This window comes from Electrophorus electricus, chromosome 12 (assembly GCF_041902795.1).
Source record: "Electrophorus electricus isolate QZ-2024a chromosome 12, ASM4190279v1, whole genome shotgun sequence".
Classification (NCBI taxonomy): domain Eukaryota; kingdom Metazoa; phylum Chordata; class Actinopteri; order Gymnotiformes; family Gymnotidae; genus Electrophorus; species Electrophorus electricus.
In genome coordinates this window covers 10,174,761-10,196,427 of record NC_137508.1, presented here as the reverse complement: position 1 = coordinate 10,196,427, position 21,667 = coordinate 10,174,761, and the positions used below count along the sequence as shown (strand labels likewise).

Sequence of the window (21,667 nt, the reverse complement as noted above, 5' to 3'; positions counted from 1 at the left end):
AAATTATACTTTTATCTTTATTTTTAATACATCTTAAGGCAAATATACAATCACATCTTTTAATTTGTATAAGAAACATTTTAGTCTTTGGTTTAAGTGAAAAAAAAAAAAAAAAAAAAAAAGAAGGCACAGGACGGTACTTTTTTCTAGCCATCGCATAAGATCCTTAACCCGACTGTGGAAGAGTCTGTTCTGTGAGAGAAGTATTTATGCATGTGTAACTGCTGCTGAGATCACTGTATTTTAGGTGCTCATCACACATTGCTCGGCAGCACCTTCCTGTGACTGAGTTTAGGCAACACCTCTGAAACTGGACCAAGTTAACCAATGGCCAGCCACATTCTAAAAAAGTCATCATTGTTGAATGAAATGTCATCATTGTTGAATCAAAGTCATCACTGTTAAATGCAAATCCTCTTTGGTGGGAAGACCCATCTTAAGCAATATCATAGAGGTACTGCAACTCTGAAGTCAAAACAGGTAAACTGCCACCGAAACATATAGACCATTTTTAAACATTTGCAAATAAAGCATAATACCTCTGATAACAAATATGCTTCAAGCATTTGTCAGTTTCAATGTAAAAACTATCAAAAACACACCCCGAAACAAACAAAAAATCTCTAATTTTTTTTACAGTTTAGTTCTGGCATTGCTAAACTACTAATACACCATTACTGACTTCAGGCTGGTGTCAACAGAATTTCCTGAGCATTAGACTACAGACTGCAACAAGAAAAGCAGAAAATAAAGACTGAAATTAAAATAAAATGATGGGTAAATTATGCAGTTTTCAGTATGAATGTACCCAGAGAATGTAACATTTTTTACTTCCTAAGGTCACTTAAATTGGCCAAGACAAAAGAATAAGAAACATAAGAGCTTAGCAGAGTATTTTTTTATGAAATGTATAACTCCTTACTGAAAATCTTGCAGTCCCGCTGCAATACCATGTTGTGAAAAATATATATTGAGTTTTGTGAAAATAAAGAACACTGCATGTACGAACAGTCACATGAGGGCTGTTTGAGCTCCATTATAATTTTCATCCTCAATTTGAGTGTCATTATGGAGGGTGTTTATTTTTAATAAACTATTTCTGTTATTTTTTTTAGTCAAAACAGCCAGCATGCTTTCATGAGCTACATAACAAATCACTTAAAACACAAGGGGCAGACAGCAAGGTGGACCAGTGGCCAAGCTTTCCAGACATGGAGACTAACGTTGCATCTACACAGAAATTATACACTTCCAAAATGTCAGACTGGACTGTGGAGAGGACTCTGAATCTCAAGATTCAGGATGGTGTTTATCAGACAAGTTCAAATGAATATTTTGCTCTAATTGTGAATTGCGTACAGACCAATTGCTGCACACAAAGATGTAAACACACAACCACTTCTCAATAAATGTCAGTCTTCCCCTCTCACTGTACTGTCCACAGCCACTGAGAAGAGCAAGAAAGTTTAAACCACATTTACAATAAGAAACCAACAACAGGCCAAAATATACATCAATATATGAATGTTTTTGTTGGCCTCACTGGCATCTCTTTGATAACATCTCTAGTATAATACAAAACACACTTTACATATACTGGAGCCTTAGACATTTTTTCTTGACATTCTGATAACTGACATAATTAGATTATTCATAATGATGTCCATTTGCAGGGTTTCTTAGCCCCTCTTCATAAGGCACAATGGCAATGAATGATAGTCCCCCTGAACTGAAGATGAAATGCCATAATACAGGCAAAGAAATCTACCTCAGGCCTCTCTGCTATGAGAGCACAGGAGGTGGTATAGGCAATGAGCTTAACCAGATTTGGCTGAATACAAATGGGTAAAACAAATCTTTTCACTGGTTAAATATTTCTGGTCTTAAAGTAAATTTCTTGAATATGTGTAAACTGGCATATCAACACTTGGCATGTGTTTATATGTGTGATTGCTATTGACTTTAGCCCAGCCTGCATCTTACATTTTCTATAAACACAAGTACTCACAAAACCAATTATAAAAACACACACACACACACACACCCACACACACACACACACTACATACAGTCCATGTAGTCCAAGATAACACTGCCTCTTAACATTATAATTTCAGCTCTTCAGAGTTCAACATGGTGGAGGTTCCAGTGAGGTGTTGATTTAGTATCTCAACGATGTACAAGACGTGAACAGGGTCCTTTGGCAAACTTTACCTCAGGGTGGGAGATCCATGGTCACATTTCCATCTGGGTTTTCCTCTGCTGGTCCTTAGTGTCTTGCTCTATACCTTCCCTAACACATGTGTGAGTACATGTAAGCATTTGTGTTAAGAGCGATACGGACATCGAGTGCACCTGGGCAGGTCTGCCTCATGCCTCCCTAAAGCATGGCCGTGCCCTCCGACTGATGTGAGTTCGCGCCACTGAGGGACTCCATCTTGTGGTCTCGGCTGGTGCTTCCCAGCACCCCTCCTCTTGCCAGCACCATCATGGTGTCGCTGGATATGCCAGCAAACTCGAAGGCGAACGTGCCATAAAACAGCATGATGATGACACAAAAGACCCACTCAAAGATAGCTGAGGCGTGCTGCAGCACAAAGCTCTCCTGGACGAAAAAGACCCCACCTGGAGGACGGCTGAGTTAAGGAGCTCCCACTCAGGAAGCAAAAGGCCCACAATGGTAATCAGTGTTCATCAACTGTCTTTAAGAATTAAAAAAAACAAACAAAAAAAAAAAAAAACACAAAACACTCCCACATGACTCAGATATTAAAAATGTAGTCTTATTAGCCTCTGCTTATCTATATAAAATCACCAACCATTTCGTGGCAAATGTTGAACAGTAGGTACAATATGTAGGTGTACAGTTAAGAGTTCAAGGCACAAGTTGTGCTAGCCACATTAATGGTCATTGCTGATTACAAGACAGCTGTTAGTTGGATATTCTGGGTAAGTGGACCACTCTAAATTCAGAAGTGACACTGACCCCTAAAAGAGGTCTGAAGTACAAGTCACATAATTACTACAGGAGACTCCATCTGCATGTGGTTGAGGTATTCCATTTTTTCCCCCTGAAATATACCTGTCATCTATACCAGGTTCACTAGTGCATTTCCAAGAACACACTACTCAATCAAAAAAAAAAAAAAGGATTCCGTGCAGATATATTTGGGTTAAATATACCCAAAGCACAAGTTCATCACTGAACCACAAATCGAATAGGGAAAAGGTGTGATGCTCCCCAGAACTGACCGTCCTCCAAAAATAACTGACTGTGCAAGAAGGGCCATAGGAAGTCCACCGGGAGGCCTCCAGCAGTGTGACAGTAATATCAACAACAGGCAACAACAGAACTTGCACTTCTGGATTGTACTGAAGGGTGGAAAGAACCCTTGTTTGAAGACTCATCTGAGCTTAGATAAAATGTGTGCAACAGCATGATTCTTTGGTCTGAAATAGCCAATACCTTTGGATCTAGCTATGCTAAATACAATTTTTAACACAAACCTAAATGCTGCATGTTACACTCAGAACACCAACCCTACAGTGAACCCTGGTGGTAGCAACATCAAAGTTTGAATAGGCTTCTATTCAGCAGGGTCTGTAAAACTCAAAGATAGAAGAGAAAAAAGATGACTGTCCACAAAGCCCCGGAGGAAAACAAGTGCACTGGGATCTGGAAAACTCGGGACAATAACCAAAACACAACGAAAGTGATGCTGCAGGGGCTTAAGAAAGGTGAATGTTCTGGAGTTGCCCAGTCACAGCCTAGACTTCAGTTCAACTGAACATCTGTGCAATGACCTTAAAACTGCTGTTTACAATCAGTCCCAATCCAACATGGAAATTTCCCCAAGAAGAATAGCCAAAAATTCCAGTGTTACTTAAAAACACTCACAGCTGTTTTATCTCACTCACATTCATTCATGTTGGCCCTCTTTTGTTCTCCCTGCTATTTAAAGCCACAAGTACCAGCCATGGGTGCTGCGCATTGCCAGTCATCCTGGGTCTGGAGCAGCCACCTCTACATGCTCTCCAGTGCCCCACCATTCCTGGGTTAACTTACACATTGAGCCATTACAGCAGCCTTGTCAGCTTTTTTGTTTTGAGTTTCCTCAGGTCGAGCTGTTATGAAGAACAAAGATTCACTTTTACTCACCTCTATACAAAAAAAAAAAAAAAAAAATGAAGTTGAAACACAGGTGAAACATTTCAACATTACATCTTTTTGTAGTCACTGTAGCTAATAAAACGGCCACCGAGTACAAGCACAATGTAGGCAAACCTTGACATGATTTAAGGATACTGAGCACCAGTGCCACAAAGGCCAGCAAGGTCATGCTGAGTCGCAGGTGGCCCACGCTGTATTCGCCCTGCGTCTTAGCCAGGCGGTAGGTGAGTGCACACTGCAGACACACAAACAGCATGCTAGTGGGGAAGGCCACGCCAGCCCCCACGTAGTGCAGCACCTTCGCATTATCCACCTGAAAAACACACACACACGAACAGAAGCCGTCTCAGCAGCATTCGCCATCGAAATGCATACAACACATGTCATGACAGCATCCAGTGGACACAGATGCAACAAACACCTTCACTACGTAGTTAAATCTAAACCAATACAAGTTTGTGTACCCATGCCCGGTGCTGATCAGAAAGCCTGAGCAAGATGGTATGTTTTAAAGAAGTAAAAAGATCTAAACTAACACACACACACACACACACGCGCGCGCGCACATGTAAGGGAGTTGCAATACTTCCAAAAACATCAGACACAAAATAAGCACTTCAGAATTTTTTGGTTTCTGTGACAGAGTGTAGGCAGGAGCATAAGGTTGAAATAGCCTGACGTTGCCAAGTCAGCCACAAATGGGTTTCCCAAAATGACCCAGAAACACAGCACAGCTCAAGCAGTAATTACTGTTTGCACAGATTTCCATTTCTCTAGCTTTCAGCTATTTCCACTGTTGGGTACACAGGATTGTTATATTCAACAACCCAGTCAGTATATTTTAAACAGGTCTACACACCAATCACTGTAAAAGTTCCCCACAATACATGTGTAAATATTTGTTGTCTGAGGTGTCACTTTTATGTCACTGAACTATGGTCTTAACATTTTTAAGTTAGCAATCTATTCCCAGATTACTTCTCAGTGGCAAGTCTACATGCTCCTCCTCAACCTCACCAATAGAGGGCAGCAGACTTCACTGATTCCTCTAAGCTCTTTGCCACACAACTCAGTATATGTGAAACATCGGAGGGCAATTAGCCATACAGCATCTGTTCAAAACTCTCTCCCACATAAGTGTAAATGGAAATTTAATCCCAAATGACAATAGATGTTCCCTGGGTTCCTTACACATAATTAAGTGTAAGATGCACTGGGAGAGCAGCAGACCCAGGCCCTATACCAGTATAGTGCTTTCTTGTTCACTGGCTCCCAGCCACAAAGCACAATGGAGCAGCCAGTGGTCATGTGACCCATGCCACAGGACCCTGACCAAGCAATAGTGCCTCCCACACTGACCGGCTGATCAAACCTGATAAAGAGCCCGCGGCCAATCACCCGCCACAGTGACATTTTAGAGATTTTAGCCAGATTTTAACATGAAAGGAAGCATGTGAAAAGTCAACAACCTTGCAGTCCAAATGCAACAAGCCAGCAGACCAGGCCCCACACCTGAGGAAACAGACAACCATTTTGGAATTTTTTTCAAAAGAGAAGAGTGTTAGAAAATGAAGGAGAGACTTCGGATTCCTGGCTAACTGGCTTATATAAGCCCATGTGTGCTGGTTCTTTTCTTATGCAGCTCAGCCTCCAAGTGCCCAATTAGTGGGACACACACACACACTCAGACAGACTTGCGGTAACATGTGGTGTTTGAACACCAGACCTGGTTAAAGATAAGCCTCTTACATCTGGCAGTCTCAGTGGACTGGGTTGTATGGCATGTAAATGCAGGACACCACCAGCGCCCAGGAACACCTCCTCTAGACTGTGCGAGTAGATTGTGGCACTTAAAAGAGTAGTGGCCTGTAGATAGCTAATGTGGCCTGCCCAAGCAAAGTTATTGTACAGTATGGAGAATAGAAAAATGATCACCAATTTACACTATAGTCTAGCAATGGAAGGCAGCAGGCATAGAGCGCCACACACTGGCAGGTGTGTTAACTTGGCAGGCTCTAAATGTCACTGACTAGCCTCACTCACACACCATATTGTTTTTTTTACCATAAGAAGATAAACATAGTTTATTCATCCAGGCCTCAGAAGGTCAAACATTTCAGTGGCCTACACACACTCTTGATGGAAGCTTTGGGTGGACAAATGTATATGGGGGACCACACACACACACACACAAAAAAAAAACCCAGACCAACACATGCAAATGCACAGAACGAAGCCATCACAAACCTCAATACACAGACTCACTGATAAACAAACATGCTTAATAAACAGTAGAGTGGAAAAAGTAAGAAAGATGGAGAGAAAGAGAAACAGAAGGAGGAGAGGCACACAGAGTGAGAAATGAATGGGATAGAGGAGAGTGAAAGAGAAAGCAAAAAGAGGAAGAAGCCAAGAAAGACAGATAGAGAGCTACGTGGCGGTGTCTTCCCAGCATGCACAGACAGGTTCATCAGAGGCTACCTCTCCTCACCCCTCCCCATGCCTAAACACACCTGCACCTGAAAAGCCCCTCTGTTCCTCCAGCCTCTATCGCTTCCCCCTTCTCCTTTCCCTTTAATCTCCTCCTCTTCTCAGTCCACTGGATGATTCAGAAAAACAACTCAAATTACAAATGTCTCAACAAAGTTCTATTTATAAAGTTTTGGTCAATGCAAAAGAACAGCCAGAGGGCTCAGTAAAAACAGCATTCCCTCTGCACTAATGGGCCTGATGTAAATCACAAGCTGCTGGAGGCAGGAGGTGTTGAGCAGGACCTGCGGACAACCTGTGTGTCAGCGGAGTGGTGTGGTGTGGTAGGGGGCTGGAGAGGAGCTGGTGCCCAGGCTGAGGAGACGCACACGTGCCAGCCAAAACCTGGCTTGCAGTCACCCTGCCCCTCTGATGCATTTAAGTCCAAGCACACCCGCATGCACACACAAGCACCTGATGACACACACACCTAGTAAATTTCCCTCCGTTTCGTAACATACAGGATTCTGGAAATGAAAGGAATGGAAAGAAACCCCCTCTCCCCCAGCACTGGCTGCCTAATACTTGTTCATAGATGAAATGTCTTCCATAGAGGCTCATTCCTCAGCACTAACCAAATATGTACACACTTTGTCATCCATTTGATCGCAGCGTAGATCATCTCACTCTGTATGGGAGCTTTATTTAGCAGCTGGAATCCCTATTCATTCTTCAGTGACTGTTAACAGAAGTTGTATTGAAGCACTATATGGCAAGCAGAGGCCACATGAGTTCCTTCCACAAGCACAGGAGAGTAAAGACACTGGTTCTGTCATTCCACATATGGAAGGGCCACACACACACACACACACATACACACACACACACACACACACACACACACACACACACACACACACAGTTACTTAATGGTTTGCAGACTTCATGTGTTCAGTCCAAACATGAAACTTAGTGTTCAGCAGTGCTTTCCACGCATGTGGGAGGTCCTTCATTTGTTTATAATCTGTGAGCCAGTCATTCTAACAGCCTAGAGACATGAGCTGATAGACATTTTAAAAATTATGGAATTTCTACAGTCTGACAACCTTGATACTTTCAAAACAGTTAGCAATACAGGACTCCCAAAAATTTAGAGAAACCTAGTAACTCAGCCAGTTGTTCAGCTATCAGCAGTACAGGTCAAAGTCAGACTCACTAAGCCTTCACAACACCAGGGAAGAGTGGCAGTGCCCGCTGATACTCCTTAGGCACCTACAGAGACAGAATACAGCCAGACTACTGCTTCTCATGCCTACATACAGGGTAAGCAAGCTTTCTTTCTTCTCAAACACACACACACACACGTTTGATGGGAGTGCATAGTTAAGATGTGGACGTTTACATTATCAGGGGGAGAGCTTGCTCTCCCCCTCTGTCTCTATGGCAACTGGCCCATAAAAACCTCTGATGCCCTATTGGCCGACCTCCCTGCATTGCTTGCAAGCTGGGCACTCAGCCAATAGTCAAACATCTCAGCTGCCTAAAATTCATTCCCTGGAAGGCCAACGCCACTACAGAAATAAAGAGAAAACATGTTCATTTCAGAGTGAAATAGTGGCCACAGCTGAATGATTCTCAGTGTCTAAGGAGATTATGGAGGCTGTCGTACATATCTATTAGCACCAGCGTTGACTGGTCTGGGGGGGAGGGGGGGGGAGAGAGAAGAGAGTCAAGTGAACCATAGTTACAGAGGGAATGGTACAAGAATGCAGTGGCAATATATATGCATCCCCCCCCACCCCACCCCCCACACACACACACACAAGCCAAGCAGCTGAGCGCCTACCTCTTAGGTAGCAAATTAAAGTGGATCACACAACAACACACTCATCATGGCCCACTTTCCCCAGAAAATCCTGATGGTAAGGTGGCTTTACATGGCCTATGTTCACACTAAGCTGAGGGTAACCAGACAGGAAGGCCTATCTGAGTGCTCTGTTCAGGAAAGCAGAGGAAGCTTTCCCACCCTGCAGCAGTGCTTTAGTCCACACACCCCACCCCATGCGCTTGTAGACACAAAGTAGCCTGTGGTCATCAGGTTCATGTGAGTGTTACCTGGAAGTTGCCCACCATGATGAGTCCCGCTGAGCAGATCCAGCCAGTAGAGAGGCTCGCCGTGTTCAACACACAGTTCTGGTGTTTCTCAATCACATGTGCATAACGCAGCAAAACTATCACCATCACTAAGAGAGAGAGAGAGAGAGAGAGAGAGAGAGTACAAATGGAATCAATACATTTTATGAAGCAACAAATACGAAACGTGATGCAATACAATGTAAATTTGAGAAGTTAGTTATGGTTATACATGCATGGACAGGACTATATAAAACAAAGATGAAAAATCCATGCAGGGGATCAGATGTTTACTTTCTTTAAGAGATCATGCCAAATTGATCCATGCTTGACATTTATCAGTATAGCTTTAAAACTACAAATAAAACAGCACTATGAAACAATCAGAACCTGCTAGTCACAATACCCCGAGCCCAACACATCACACATCACTGTCACCCCTTGTCACTTGTGAGTATTTACACTTGAACACACCAAACATACTACAGCTGATGATTAACATGCAAGTACGCTCCGTGCCTATGCAAAATAAAAAAAACACAACACCCCCCCCATCCCGCAAAAAAACACACTCTCCCATGCCTGGAGGTGCAGAAGCCCTTGTTTAGTAACATTAAATTTAAACCACTGCTTCCTGAAAGTGCAGGCTTCTTATAACAAACATTCTAAGTTCCTTTTAATTCCAACCTCTTCTTCAACACTTTACTTACATAAAATTTCCTACAGTAATATGAAGGTAATGACACATGTTCTCTCAATAGTTAGCTACTTTCCATGGAGCAAAATATTAAGTTTATCTACTTTCCATGGAGCAAAATATTAGTCTTGCACAATGCATTGGTTGATAAAGTCACACAAAAAAAAAAAACCTTACACAGGTTATGTCTATTATCTTGTTCTGTGACTGAACAGCCAATCAGAAAACAATTAGGGCACTCCACAGCATGGCCTGTGCACTCCATAGCAGGACCCATGCACTCCATGGCAGGGCCTGTCCCTGCACAGGCCTGTCCTGTGCACTCCACTGCAGGGCCTGTCCCTCCACGGGCCCCTGCACTCCACGGCAAGGCCTGTCCCTGTACTCAGCTGGCAAGATTCTGCACAACATCCATGCACACACACATACACACAAAACAGCCTAATGTCCGGTGTTCCTTAGAACCTATTAATTGTTTTCCTGGAATAGCAGGGGGTGTGGGGTGACTGAGGAAAGGGGTAGAGAAGGGGTAATGAGGTTGATTGTTATGTGCTGAGAGGAGTCTAATGCGGGTTTGCCTGCTCCATTTGCTCGTCTGGGTTAATGCTTAATGAAAGTGGACTTGAGCCAGCCGGCTCAGGGGCAGCATGGTGAGCGATTGCCCTTCATGCCATTAATGGCATCATCAACCTCGCACTCCAAGGGAATGGTTTCAGAGTTTTCACACGCATAGCAGGCCCACATGCCATGTTCGCTAGCATCCATCTAACAGCGCTGCTGTCACAGGCAGAAAGTGAGAAGTTAAAAGGCAACAGGCTTCTGTGACCTTCCGCCCCTATGTGAGATGGACGAGGGGCAGAACTCGGGCTGCACGTGGACATATTTCATGTGCTTCACAGTGAGGGCAGTACCACGAAATCTGTAGAACATGCATGGGTGCCACACACTTTGCCTGACAATTCAAAGAGAAATTAGGTGCATTACCAGCATGGAAAACTAAACTACATGCCCTTAAGGCAAAAGAAATTAGCCCTTGTCTTTTTTAACAAAGTTTAGCTGCACTAGAGAGAGAGAGAGAGAGAGAGAGAGAGAGAAAGTGCAAAAAATAACAGCTGTTTACTCCATTAGATTAGCACCAGCTCAACAGTGTCCACGGACAGACGCCAGCCATGCCTCCGGACAGTCACAGGAAACAAGCGCAAGTCCAGCACACGCAGCAATTCTCAAACAGCTAAATTTATCTGTGCAATGACTACAGGGTGCTTAGGGCTGACCGTAATGGGATACCAGGTTGACATTCTTTATCGTACCTTGACACTTGTGTGGAAGAGCATTGCTCACTGCATTCTTAGCCAAGGGGAGATCGCAGACTCGCATGCAATTTACCCAAAGCAAATGCAAGAGATGTCATGAAAGATTGATCTGAACAGTCTATAGACAAACGAGAGAGAGAGAGAGAGAGAGAGAGAGAGAGAGAGAGAGTGTGAGTTTGTGCACAGGTTTCTTAGAGCTGAATACTCCTCCCCAGAAAGCAGCACACAGAGGGGGGTACTTTTATTATTTGTCCATGCGGTGCACACCACACCTCAGACGTGTACGGCTTAACTCTAACCAGGTTCACCATCTCTGGCGGCCCAACTGAACGAGAGGTCGAGTCAACAAAGGTAGTGAACGACCTGGAGAACAGGGGCAGGGACAGGGCCATTGCTCTCGCTGCAGGTTCAGTGGTGAGCAGCCCACCCCTTCATCAGCCTGGCCTTACGTAAGCTTCCTTAATAACACCCACAGAAATTAGCCCAGTTGTGACAGCTTGAGTTCCATGCGAGCAGCTCACCAGTGAAGCATGTCACAGACGACGTCATCACGGCAGCAACAGACAGGCAGCTCTGGCAGTCGTATTACAGGAGCTGTTAAAATTGCGCTGACTGTTAACACTGATGGTGGGCATAGTATTAGTCACCCCATGAGTGTATTGACTGCCCTGTTAAAGTTGATAAGACTGTGGCTGGTGCTTTTTCATGGCTGCAGCTCTCATAGGGGAGACATAAGTTGTCTAACAATGTCAGGTCATGGAAAAAACATTTATTACCCCTGGTCTAATGGTCTAAACTAGGGTAGTATGTTTGCACAAAGGCCCTAGGTTGCCTTTCAGTTGCATAACAAAACATGAACTCCCAAACATATCAGACTGGATGTGAAAGTGAAAGTGCTCAAAAGAGAAGTCAAATTTCTGTGTGATACATGGATGAAGGAGGTCCCAGCTGCTTGTGCCTCATGCTAACGGGAAGGTAGTAGAGCTGGGCTTGGCAGTTTGATGACAGGCTCCCAGCGTTACAGCACTGACTCCTGCTCTTCACAGCCATCTTCATTTTTTTGTTCTGCTCTGCCTTGCTGTCTTTTGGGAGGTGTACCTCAAAAACTCATAAGATGCAACTATGGGGTGTGCAAACAACTGCTTTAGAGCAACACAAATCTACATGAGCAAGGATGGTATTGACTCTACTGGCGTTTACAGTCCTGACTGGGTGTAGTTATACAAAACCCCTTCCAGAAGGTCCCCTCTACACAGCTAAATTACACTTGCATTGTTTAAACATAGCAGTAGCATACATCATGAGGCACAGAATAGCCCACTCAGATAGCACAATTAGGCTAAATAAAGGGGAACTTGCAAAGTAAATCCTCACCCTGGAACCCGCAGGCTCTGTTGGAAAAAGCACTGCCCTTTCCACATCAAACCAGTGAGTCTGATCTGCCTACCAGGAGCAGTCTCTCGCGCTCACATTAACTCATGGGATATGGAACACCACCAAGCATCAGCAGGGGGACATTATGGGCCAAACCAACTGCACAGTTCAGAGGTCATGTTTTACCTCCAACACCAAACAAAAAGCCTTTTCCCACTCAGACTCCATTGTGCCTGCAGCACAGTACACACTTGTTGTGACAGGTTTGTTCTGGTATCTTACAGAGTGTTTCATTTGCAGAACTTGTCCGATTGGCTGTTCTCAGTAATGGCTCTCCAGTCAGTCCCAACAGCTTGTGCCCGCAGATCTAATTATAAGACAAATCTCTTGACCCAAATCACATTAAATGCTGGGTGATAAAATGTCACATTTGCTAGCAGCTAAGTGCATACCTCACCAGTAGACATCTCCGATATGGAATGTGGTCTACTAATATTTTGATAATTAAGTAATTGTTTGTTGTTTATGAACTTGCTTTTTGATGACTCCTCACTGTCTGAATGATGTGGTTCTTGCAGAATTTCATGATTCATCTTCAGGTTTCTGCAGCCCTTGTATGGTAAACGCTGTTGGTAATACATTTCTAATGCTGCAGTGCAAATGGCATGGAAATGGCTCAGTCAAGTATGAGGGAAGGAAGCATGCTCCCACAACTCTTCCCCCCTGCAACCTGCCCACATGCCCCCCCCTACACACACACACAGAATTTCCTCTGTGTATGTGGTCTATTATGGGTTATTATTATCTCACAACCTAAATTAAAAAAAACAAGCTGTTCTTGTTGTTTTTAGTGTTAAGGAAATGTTAAGATTACTTATTTGTGATGTACAGCATGGTAAATACACACTTACCCATGAAGGATCCTGTACTGCAGATAAGACTAAAGAAACAACTCTCTGGAGGCAGTGTACCACACTTACTGCAAAAGAATACATGCAGACACACACACACACACACACACACACACACACACACACATACACACGTTAAACGCTGAACATCTTATTCTGAATGGCCAGACAGGCTGAATCAGTTATCTATTTTTTGTAAAGATTGGTTACCATACTCAGAGCAGAATAACGATATGGCAGTCCTAGATCAGTAGTGCTATTCCCAAATGCTCCATGATCATAAACCTTAGGCTCTCTCTCTCTCTCTCTCTCTCTCTCTCTCTCTCTCTCTCTCTCTCTCTCTCTCTCTCTCTCTCTCTCTCTCTCTCTCTCTCTCTCTCTCTCTCTCTCTCTCTCTCTCTCTCTCTCTCTCTCTCTCTCTCTCTCTCTCTCTCTCTCTCTCTCTCTCTCTCTCTCTCTCTCTCATTCCTGTCATGACCCTATGATCCAGCTGACCAAACCAGCTCCTCCTCAGGCTACTGGGAGTCACCACAGGAGCTGAGTGACAGGAGAGACAAGTGGGAGAAACACATCAGGAGCTGAGAGACAACACGACCACACCAGTAATTCATCACCCAGCCGTCAGATCACATGCGATGCAGGAGCAGCAGGACTAATGCAGGAGGAGGAGGTGACCCAACAGAAAGCTGTTCCAGCCATACCCAGCACAGTGGTCCCACCTATGAGACACCACAATAATGCATGTTCACCAACAACAGACTACCCCTTCCACACCCTGCTGCATAGGTTTCATTTCAAATTTGAGGGGGGTAGGGGATTGACTGCTCACATCATACAACCCAATACATCAGATGATGCTGCCAACAAGAATTATTGGTTGGGACACGCCCTGACAAATCTGATTAATAACAGCTAGGCAAAAAAAAAAAAAACAGCATCTCATCTGGCATCTTTATCTTTAACTCCCTTTACACTGAATCTCAACGAGGGCAGAATGTACATACTCTCAATCACCAGAATGAATATGGATGTTAATATTCTATAAATCCTTATACAAAACACTATGATCAAAACTGTGCCCCATTTTCCTTTTGTTGAACAACTTATGTGCAGACAGCCTCTTTTCTGTATTTCTATACATAGCACACACTATGCACCACCTATAAACACCTGCAGCGTGTGTGATAAGTGGATTTGATGAAGGTCTTCTGCAGTTTATAGGGTGTATGTATGCTTTTGTCTCACACCAAGTCTGGCCTTTCACCCACTTTACTACACCTCTGTGGCAGGAAGAGAAGATTACTGGAAAGGAATAACCCCTTCCCCTCCCAATCAGACCCACACCCACAGAAACACACCCGCACAACCAACACACAGGCAGCATCCACAAGGACTGAGCATACCCAGGGACATCCAAAAATAGCACATGCATATAAACACAACAAATTCCATAGGATACACTGCTTTGATGGAACAGAAAAAAAAATAGCTTATGGGAAGATGAGGTGCACGTCCCATTGCACAAGAACCTACAGTATTTACTATTGATTCTTCACCTAAGCAACTAAGCAACCAAAACCCACTTCCCCTAAAGTCCAAGTTCTCTTCCTGGCAAAATTGGGGGAATTCCTTAATCAAGAAGGCATGCACAAGCTCATCCCTGAGCAGAGGCAGACACACACACACACACACACACACACGGAAAGAGTCTTTAGGCTTCTCTCCACAGCAAACATCTCTTAGACTCCACACTCACTAAGGCACAGGTCACACTAAAATACACTACAAGAAAGAGAAGACACGGGTTTTCTCTCTCTATCACACAGAGACACACTGTCATTTTTCCCCACCCTTTCTCCCATACTACAACAAGTGGTTATATCAAAATGACAAAATAGGAGAGAGAATCAATGGAAGTTTGAAGAAAAGCAGGAGCTCAAAAGCAGAAGTGGTTGTATGAGCAGCAGACAGCAGCAGTTAGGAGGAGCACTCACTGAGCACATGGCCCAGGCAGGATGTGAACTACTCCTCACAACACCCGCTCAAGAACCATGTGTTCAGACACACTTTGAAGATATGTTACACCACATTGGGCCATAGAGTAAATCACTGATGCCAAAAAGTTGAAACGTTCACCCCTCCCTTGCTTAAGTAGCTGACCAAGCTGTGATTGGCAATACAGCTTGTATAGCAGGTAAATTATCCAATTGGTAAGTTCATGGCATGTCCATTGGTTCTGTCTTATAAGTTCTAAATGCCATCCAACACTCTTTACATGGTCATATATGGAAGCTACAGAATATGTACGCTGTTACAATGTACAAAAGTGCAAAATACGGAGCACACAGAACATACTAGCTAAAAGCAGACAGAGATGATATAGAGGGTTTGACAGACCTGATGAGCGGGACATCGTCCAGAGTACAGCATAGAGTTGGTCCTCTCTGCATGGACAAATCCTCCTCACATGACTGATTATACATCCTGAAGCACACACGGATAAATGCATTGAAGACTGAACTACTGACTGTGCCAAACTGGTGGCAGGGCCATATGATCTCCAGACTTTAAACAACCCTCACTCACACCAGGCAAATCTAAGCACTTTATACATGATGAGACCGACCATCTGGTTTTGAACATAGAGAGCTGGGCTGTTATTAGGAGCTGCATTCCAGCCCCTGGATGCTTTGAAAAAAAGGAATAGTCGATAGTCAAGTCAGAAAACAATGTTAATTAATGAAAAAAAACAAAAAAAAACATTAAAAAATAGATACAAATTTATCGAAATGTATTTATTCATCACTAAAACAATTGTGACTTGTATTATAAGTGTAAGGAATCATCCCTAACAGAAAACATTAAGAGCAGAGGGGTTTTTTTGGGACAAACCATGACTGTGTAATCCAGGCCCCTGGAAAAACTCAAACACTCAGCTAGGTTGATTCAGAGGCTGTATGCACTAAGACTGAACATCAAACACTAACATCACAAGTGTTTGTGCAATCAATAGCACTGATCTACACTTTGTACCATTTTACCAAGATTCATACTTCATACTTTTAGCCTAGTTTCTTTAGTACTTATTGGTTTACAATCCACCTTTATAAGCCTAGGTCATGGCACCAATCTATTGTACAGCCTGCCACTTGTTCTTTTGTACATGCAGCACTGCAGACTCGTTCGGCACACTTGAACACCACTCCATGACCATTCCGAAAGGCTGGCCCAAAGAGGGCATATGGCAGCATCTGGGTTTAAACCTGGGGTCCTGGTCCTTAGGGAGCACCCTCTGCCTTTACTAGATGTTATGGGGAATATGTCCCAGCTACTAGATTAAACATTCCTTTGACTAAATCATCCATGTGCTATTATCCATATAAAGTCAGGGAGATTAAATCATGAACCTAAGTTGTTCAATATCATTTTTCTCTGAAATGATTTACCAAAAGCTCTTACTTCCCTCACATTTAGAGAACTTTAGATAAACAGAAGGTTTAAACTGGTCAATGGCTAACCTGCCGAATATGCACACATTCTTTCACCATTTTGTGGAGTAACCAATTAATTATAAACTGTACTGCATGAAATCAAGGGGACATCAATTTCAAACAGGAATTATTTAAGTCACACTTCAGTTTAAACAGGTAAATCATCATCTACCTCAGAGTCAGGTCTCATCTGAAGTGTATACATAAATGCCTTGTATTGGTACTACTGGACAACATGAAGCTGGATGATTTTTTAAAAAATATGTGTAGAACTTTATAATGTCTGTCCCAGTTCAAAAGTCTTGATTCTGGAGTAAATGAAAGAATGTTCCTTGATGTGACAAACTTTCCTATTGAACAGAGCTGTGTTACTGCAGACAGGCACCAAAAACTGCACAATGCTCTGAAACGTAAAGAAATATGAGCTCGAAATCTTACCAGTTATCAACAGGACACACATGCTGGTTGTAGAGGGCCATGGCATACCTAAAAGATATGACAAGGTTCATTAAGCAGTGATTATAGTGCCTGGGGACTTTGAAAGTAGGATTTTGAAAGAAGAAATATATTCCTCAAACATGCAGAATCTAACAACTTTCCAAAACTTGGGAGAAAGAAAAACAGACTCAAAGAAAATAGAATTTGTTGAGGGTAAAGAAATTAGCTCCAATGCATGCTAGCAAATTAATGTCCAGAGACAAATATTAATGAAAAGTAATCTCATTACTGCAATGACACTTCATTGACCTGCTTTCCTATTTTTCCATGAATTAATGAAAAAAAATAAATTAATGAAAGACCAGAGAAATCTGGGCATCTGAGTGAAACGACCAGCTGATTTGGAGCTTACACCAGAACTTCATTCCTCACACACACCAGTGCAACCAGATCAAAGAGCATCCAGCCAGAGAGACACTGACTCTCAATATGTCAGTGCACAGAGGACCATCGGGACACCATCCAAGTAAACACATGCCACATGAACAACTACATTCTCAGGTTCATAAGACTGGCAGAGAAATGTGCCATCAAGGAAAATCAGTATATAAAGGGACAGCACAAGATAGAGACATCATGCAGTAAACAATACCATACACTCATGACACCACCCTCCTGTTGGCTCTCCTCTTGGCCACTCAACCTACACAATGTGTGCCTGTCTGGTGTAACTGCATCTGACAGTGTGCAGGGTCAGCAACAGGCTAAATACCAATTAGAGCCGTTTCCATCTCTCCTTGCATCTTTGTGCGTGTGTGCGCGCATGTGCATGTATGTATGTACATAGTGGGACGCATCTCTGCAGCCCAGTCCCGCACTTAGCATCACACTGAGTGAAATTACATTTGGGAAACAAACATTCTGCCATCTGCCTCAACTAGTGTTGTGAATAATAAGAAAGGCCGTTACCAGGTCACCCTTAACACCAGTGGGAAGGGGGCAGGCAGGGAGCAGACGTCTGAACAGAATATTAAAGCAATTATTCTTAACAGATTTTTTTATGCAGATGTTTTACATGGGCCAAATCATCTGATGTTATAGAACACAAATTAAACGTATTCAATTATAAACTGCAAATATGAACAGTCATGCCTGTTCACAGCATCTCTCTGCTGCATCTTAGATAGATGAATTCATGCAAGATAATCCAAGTGTAATGTGTGGGGTAAACCAGGGGTAACATGTGGGGTAAACCAGGAGCATGCTGAAGGGCGGCAGCTCCACTGTCTTGGCCATTCCTAACTGAGGCCCTGAAGTGGCTTGAAATGGAGATATTTATTAAAGGCCGAGTTTACATGCATAGTGTAAAGGCACACTCCAGAACACAAAGAGAACAGCATGAAAACAACGTGTATGCCCGAGGGTTGAGTGGGAGAGAAACCACTTTTTCCTGGTTCCTATTTACCAGCCTGAACATAAAGAAAATTGCTATGGAAACTTACTCTAAATGGAAAGGTCTTAACAATATAGTCTTAAGATGAAATTATCCAAAGTAACAAACAAATAATTTGTTAGTAAGTTTGACCCTATGCCTTTGGGGCATGTTCCAGTAATAGATTAAGCATAAGAGGCATGTACAAGCACAATAAAAATGTAGCACATTCAACACAAGAAAAATGTCAGCAATACCTTTTTTTTCTGGGAATACAACTCTTGATAAATCCTTCTTTAAGGCCATAATTAGTTGTTCCTTTTATGAGTCAAACCAACAAGAGCATCTATTTAGGGAGTAGCACAAGTTAGTCCACATTTTATTGGGAACCACTCCCAGATTGTCACTTAGGGAAACATAGAATGCCAATGCTCCACCTGATCACTGAGGCAGCCAATGAGGAGTGTCTGGTATTGTCTGGAAAGTGCAGCTAACGGCTGCACATTTGTGCTTTACTCCCTCCGGTCATAGCGGAAGCTTTATGTAACCACACCTGGCCCACCACACTCTGGATGAGGGAGGAAGGGGACTCCCGAGTGCTCTCAGAACCTATGAGCATTCCACAGGAAGGAAGTAGGGAAGAGGACTGGGACGGCTGTGTACTTCTATGCCACCTCGAAGAAAAAGGGAGAAAGAAGACTGTGTGGCACATACTCCTCCTGGGTCTGCATTCTAGAGAATTTACCTCAGAGCAGGAGAGAAGCTCCCTCAGCCCCACCATGGAACAGGTGCAGGGTCCCATTGCCCGATCATCCTTTTCCAGAAAATCCTGTTCCATATCCTGGGCCTGCACCTTGTTCTTCAGTTGACTTGTGATGTCAAGACTGATTCATGTTCATTGTTAGATTTGTATCGGTGCAGTGTGCCACCAAATTCCAGCTGGGATTTCAAGTGTGTTTACAATAAAGCCTGAACAACATGTTAGTTGGTTTTGTATGTATGTTATTAACTCTGTATTCATTACCATTAGTAATGGAATGTCACTATATGACAAACAGCAGAGGGCATGGTTATGCCCTCTATCTAGTTATGCCTTAAATGGGAATTTTATGCCAGATAATATTATGCAATATAGCTCACTTATTGACCGAAAGTTACTATTAAATGATATTCAGATGGAAGCGCCCCTGAGCACAATATGTACAAAGAAAAAAAAAACCTCCAGGAAACTTCTTAGTGATGCTGATTCCAGAGTTCATCACAGAAATCTCAGATGACATTTACTGACGCTAGTGTGAAACTGCCTTTAAAAAGTCTATAGGCCTATGCCTTTAGGAAGGAATAGTTACAAGACTGGCAAAAGAAAGCAATCACTTGAAGATACATCAGCTTTTAGAACAGTTTTCTTCCCTATAAACTTTAAGACTGCTCAAAATAAAATGAATGATTAAGCAAACTAATCATTTCCTAACTCATTTAATGTTTTCTTGGGTGCAAACTACACCAGTATAAACGACTATGAGCCGTTTGTACCAACAGTAGTGTGTATGCACGCTAGCGTTACCACACTCTCTCGGGAAAAAAAAAGAAACAATTCCATCCAACATAGCCAATGGTCGTGAGCCAAAATTAATCTAAATCCTTGCACATGCTAGGCTCGTATTATAACAGGGGTAAAAGAGAAATTATGTCACGACATCTGAAAGAGCTCCCACAGCAGAAAGAGGGCCACTCACACGACCCATATTCCAGTGATGGTAAGGGCGGGAAGGCTGACGGGCAAGATCATCCACAGAGACATCTCCTCCACGCGCTCCTGGGCAGCTCTCCGGGAACGTTCCACTTCTTTCTTCGCCTTCGCCAGCCTGTCACTTTTTGCTCATAAATGTGCATTTACGTTCGTGTCAGGAACACCAAAGCGTTCATCTCCGAGATCGTAAGTCTAAGTGGAACACGAGAAATTGACATAAGAAAGCGAGAACTGTGATTTGATCACGGTAAACTGGTTTATTTATGTTACGCTAGGGTCCCTTTCAAAAGGCCACAGAAGAGCGTCTCAATTTCAATTAGGTTAGCCAACTAAAGGTTGAAACGTGAACTTTCCAAATACTTTTTCCAGAGCAAAATGGCTGAATGTACTAGTAGCAACTTCTGTTAAATAGCTATACAACTGTAGCTACTGTATGTGGCGAAAAGGTTTTTCATTCTCTTACCTTCCCCCACTTCAAGGACAGCAATCGTCTATTATCCCACCTTTTGCTACACTCCAAATCTTACGAAGTGCAGGCTGGTCTGTATCTATGTGCAATTTACATCTGTCTCTCTTTTCCAACGTACACGACTAGCTCAAACAGAAACACTGAATCCCCCCCCCCCCCGCCCCCCAATCTTGTATCCTTTTCACTTTGTAAAAACATGTATTGCACTCGCTCTCACCTCCTCGTTTAGGATACTAGACGCTCTGTTGTATTTGATTCGGCGCTGTTTCGTCCTCCGCTGATCTATATGTACGTTAAATAAGACAGCTGTTTGGCGCAGCTCCTCCCCTCGCCTAAGACATCAGATAGGTGTAGACAGCGGAAATCAGAACTACCTTTCTACATATTGAGTAATCTTTCCACGTCTTTTTTGGTCTTTGCAATACTTTGTGAAGGCCTAACGTATTTTTAGTCTAGTGATTATTTTCACTTTATTATTTAAAAGCAACTTTGACGGCTTAGTTTAATTATCGTTGATTTTGACATTCCGCTTTAACTATGATCGTGAGAAAAAGATCTAAGCCTCTATTACATGGTCAGCCGAAAAAGCTTCTTTGGCAGAGACGCATACATTAGTATTTAATCAGTGGGTTGCAAGATTGAACTAACTGAAACCCGAGATTCCTAGAGACTTCCAAGAGACTCAATATTATGTCACATAAGGAAAGTTGTGGAGACCACAATGAAGATGCCTTCATTGTAGGCTAAGAGAAGACATATTTCGATCTAACCGGTTTTGAAGATCCACATCTATGTTTTTTCCAGACTCCTACTTTTCTGCATGCCTAGTAATATTCACATGTCAAGATCTCTAAATAAACAACATTTATATTCACAGAAATATAGGCTCGATTATATACACATTTATACTCTCAATATGAGTAAGAAACAGCATTCTTAAACTTGTAAGAACATCATGTCCAAGTTATACTTGAATGCTGAATTTGTTGCAATGGATGATTAGAATATATAAATATGTA

General features: G+C 42.8%; 1 protein-coding gene across 6 annotated transcripts; it reads right to left on the bottom strand.

Moving 5' to 3' along the window:
• Positions 1-101: 101 nt before the first annotated feature.
• zgc:154058 (Transmembrane protein 150A-like) lies at positions 102-20,980 on the bottom strand. 6 transcript variants are annotated; one of them, XM_081724489.1, is made up of 9 exons: positions 20,643-20,793; positions 18,867-20,371; positions 18,687-18,775; positions 16,998-17,045; positions 15,466-15,552; positions 13,069-13,136; positions 8,756-8,883; positions 4,307-4,484; positions 102-2,625 (listed from the first exon to the last, which is right to left on the bottom strand). In XM_081724489.1, exons 4-9 carry the CDS (start codon positions 17,036-17,038, stop codon positions 2,381-2,383), a joined length of 747 nt encoding a protein of 248 aa, XP_081580615.1. In that variant the 5' UTR covers positions 17,039-17,045; positions 18,687-18,775; positions 18,867-20,371; positions 20,643-20,793; the 3' UTR covers positions 102-2,380. The 6 variants fall into 6 exon arrangements, with proteins under 6 accessions (XP_081580615.1, XP_026879321.2, XP_081580614.1 ...); XM_027023520.3 differs by lacking the exons at positions 18,687-18,775; positions 20,643-20,793 and adding an exon at positions 20,866-20,980 and having other exon boundaries at positions 20,166-20,371; XM_081724488.1 differs by having other exon boundaries at positions 18,687-20,371.
• Between the last annotated feature and the right edge of the window lie 687 nt (positions 20,981-21,667).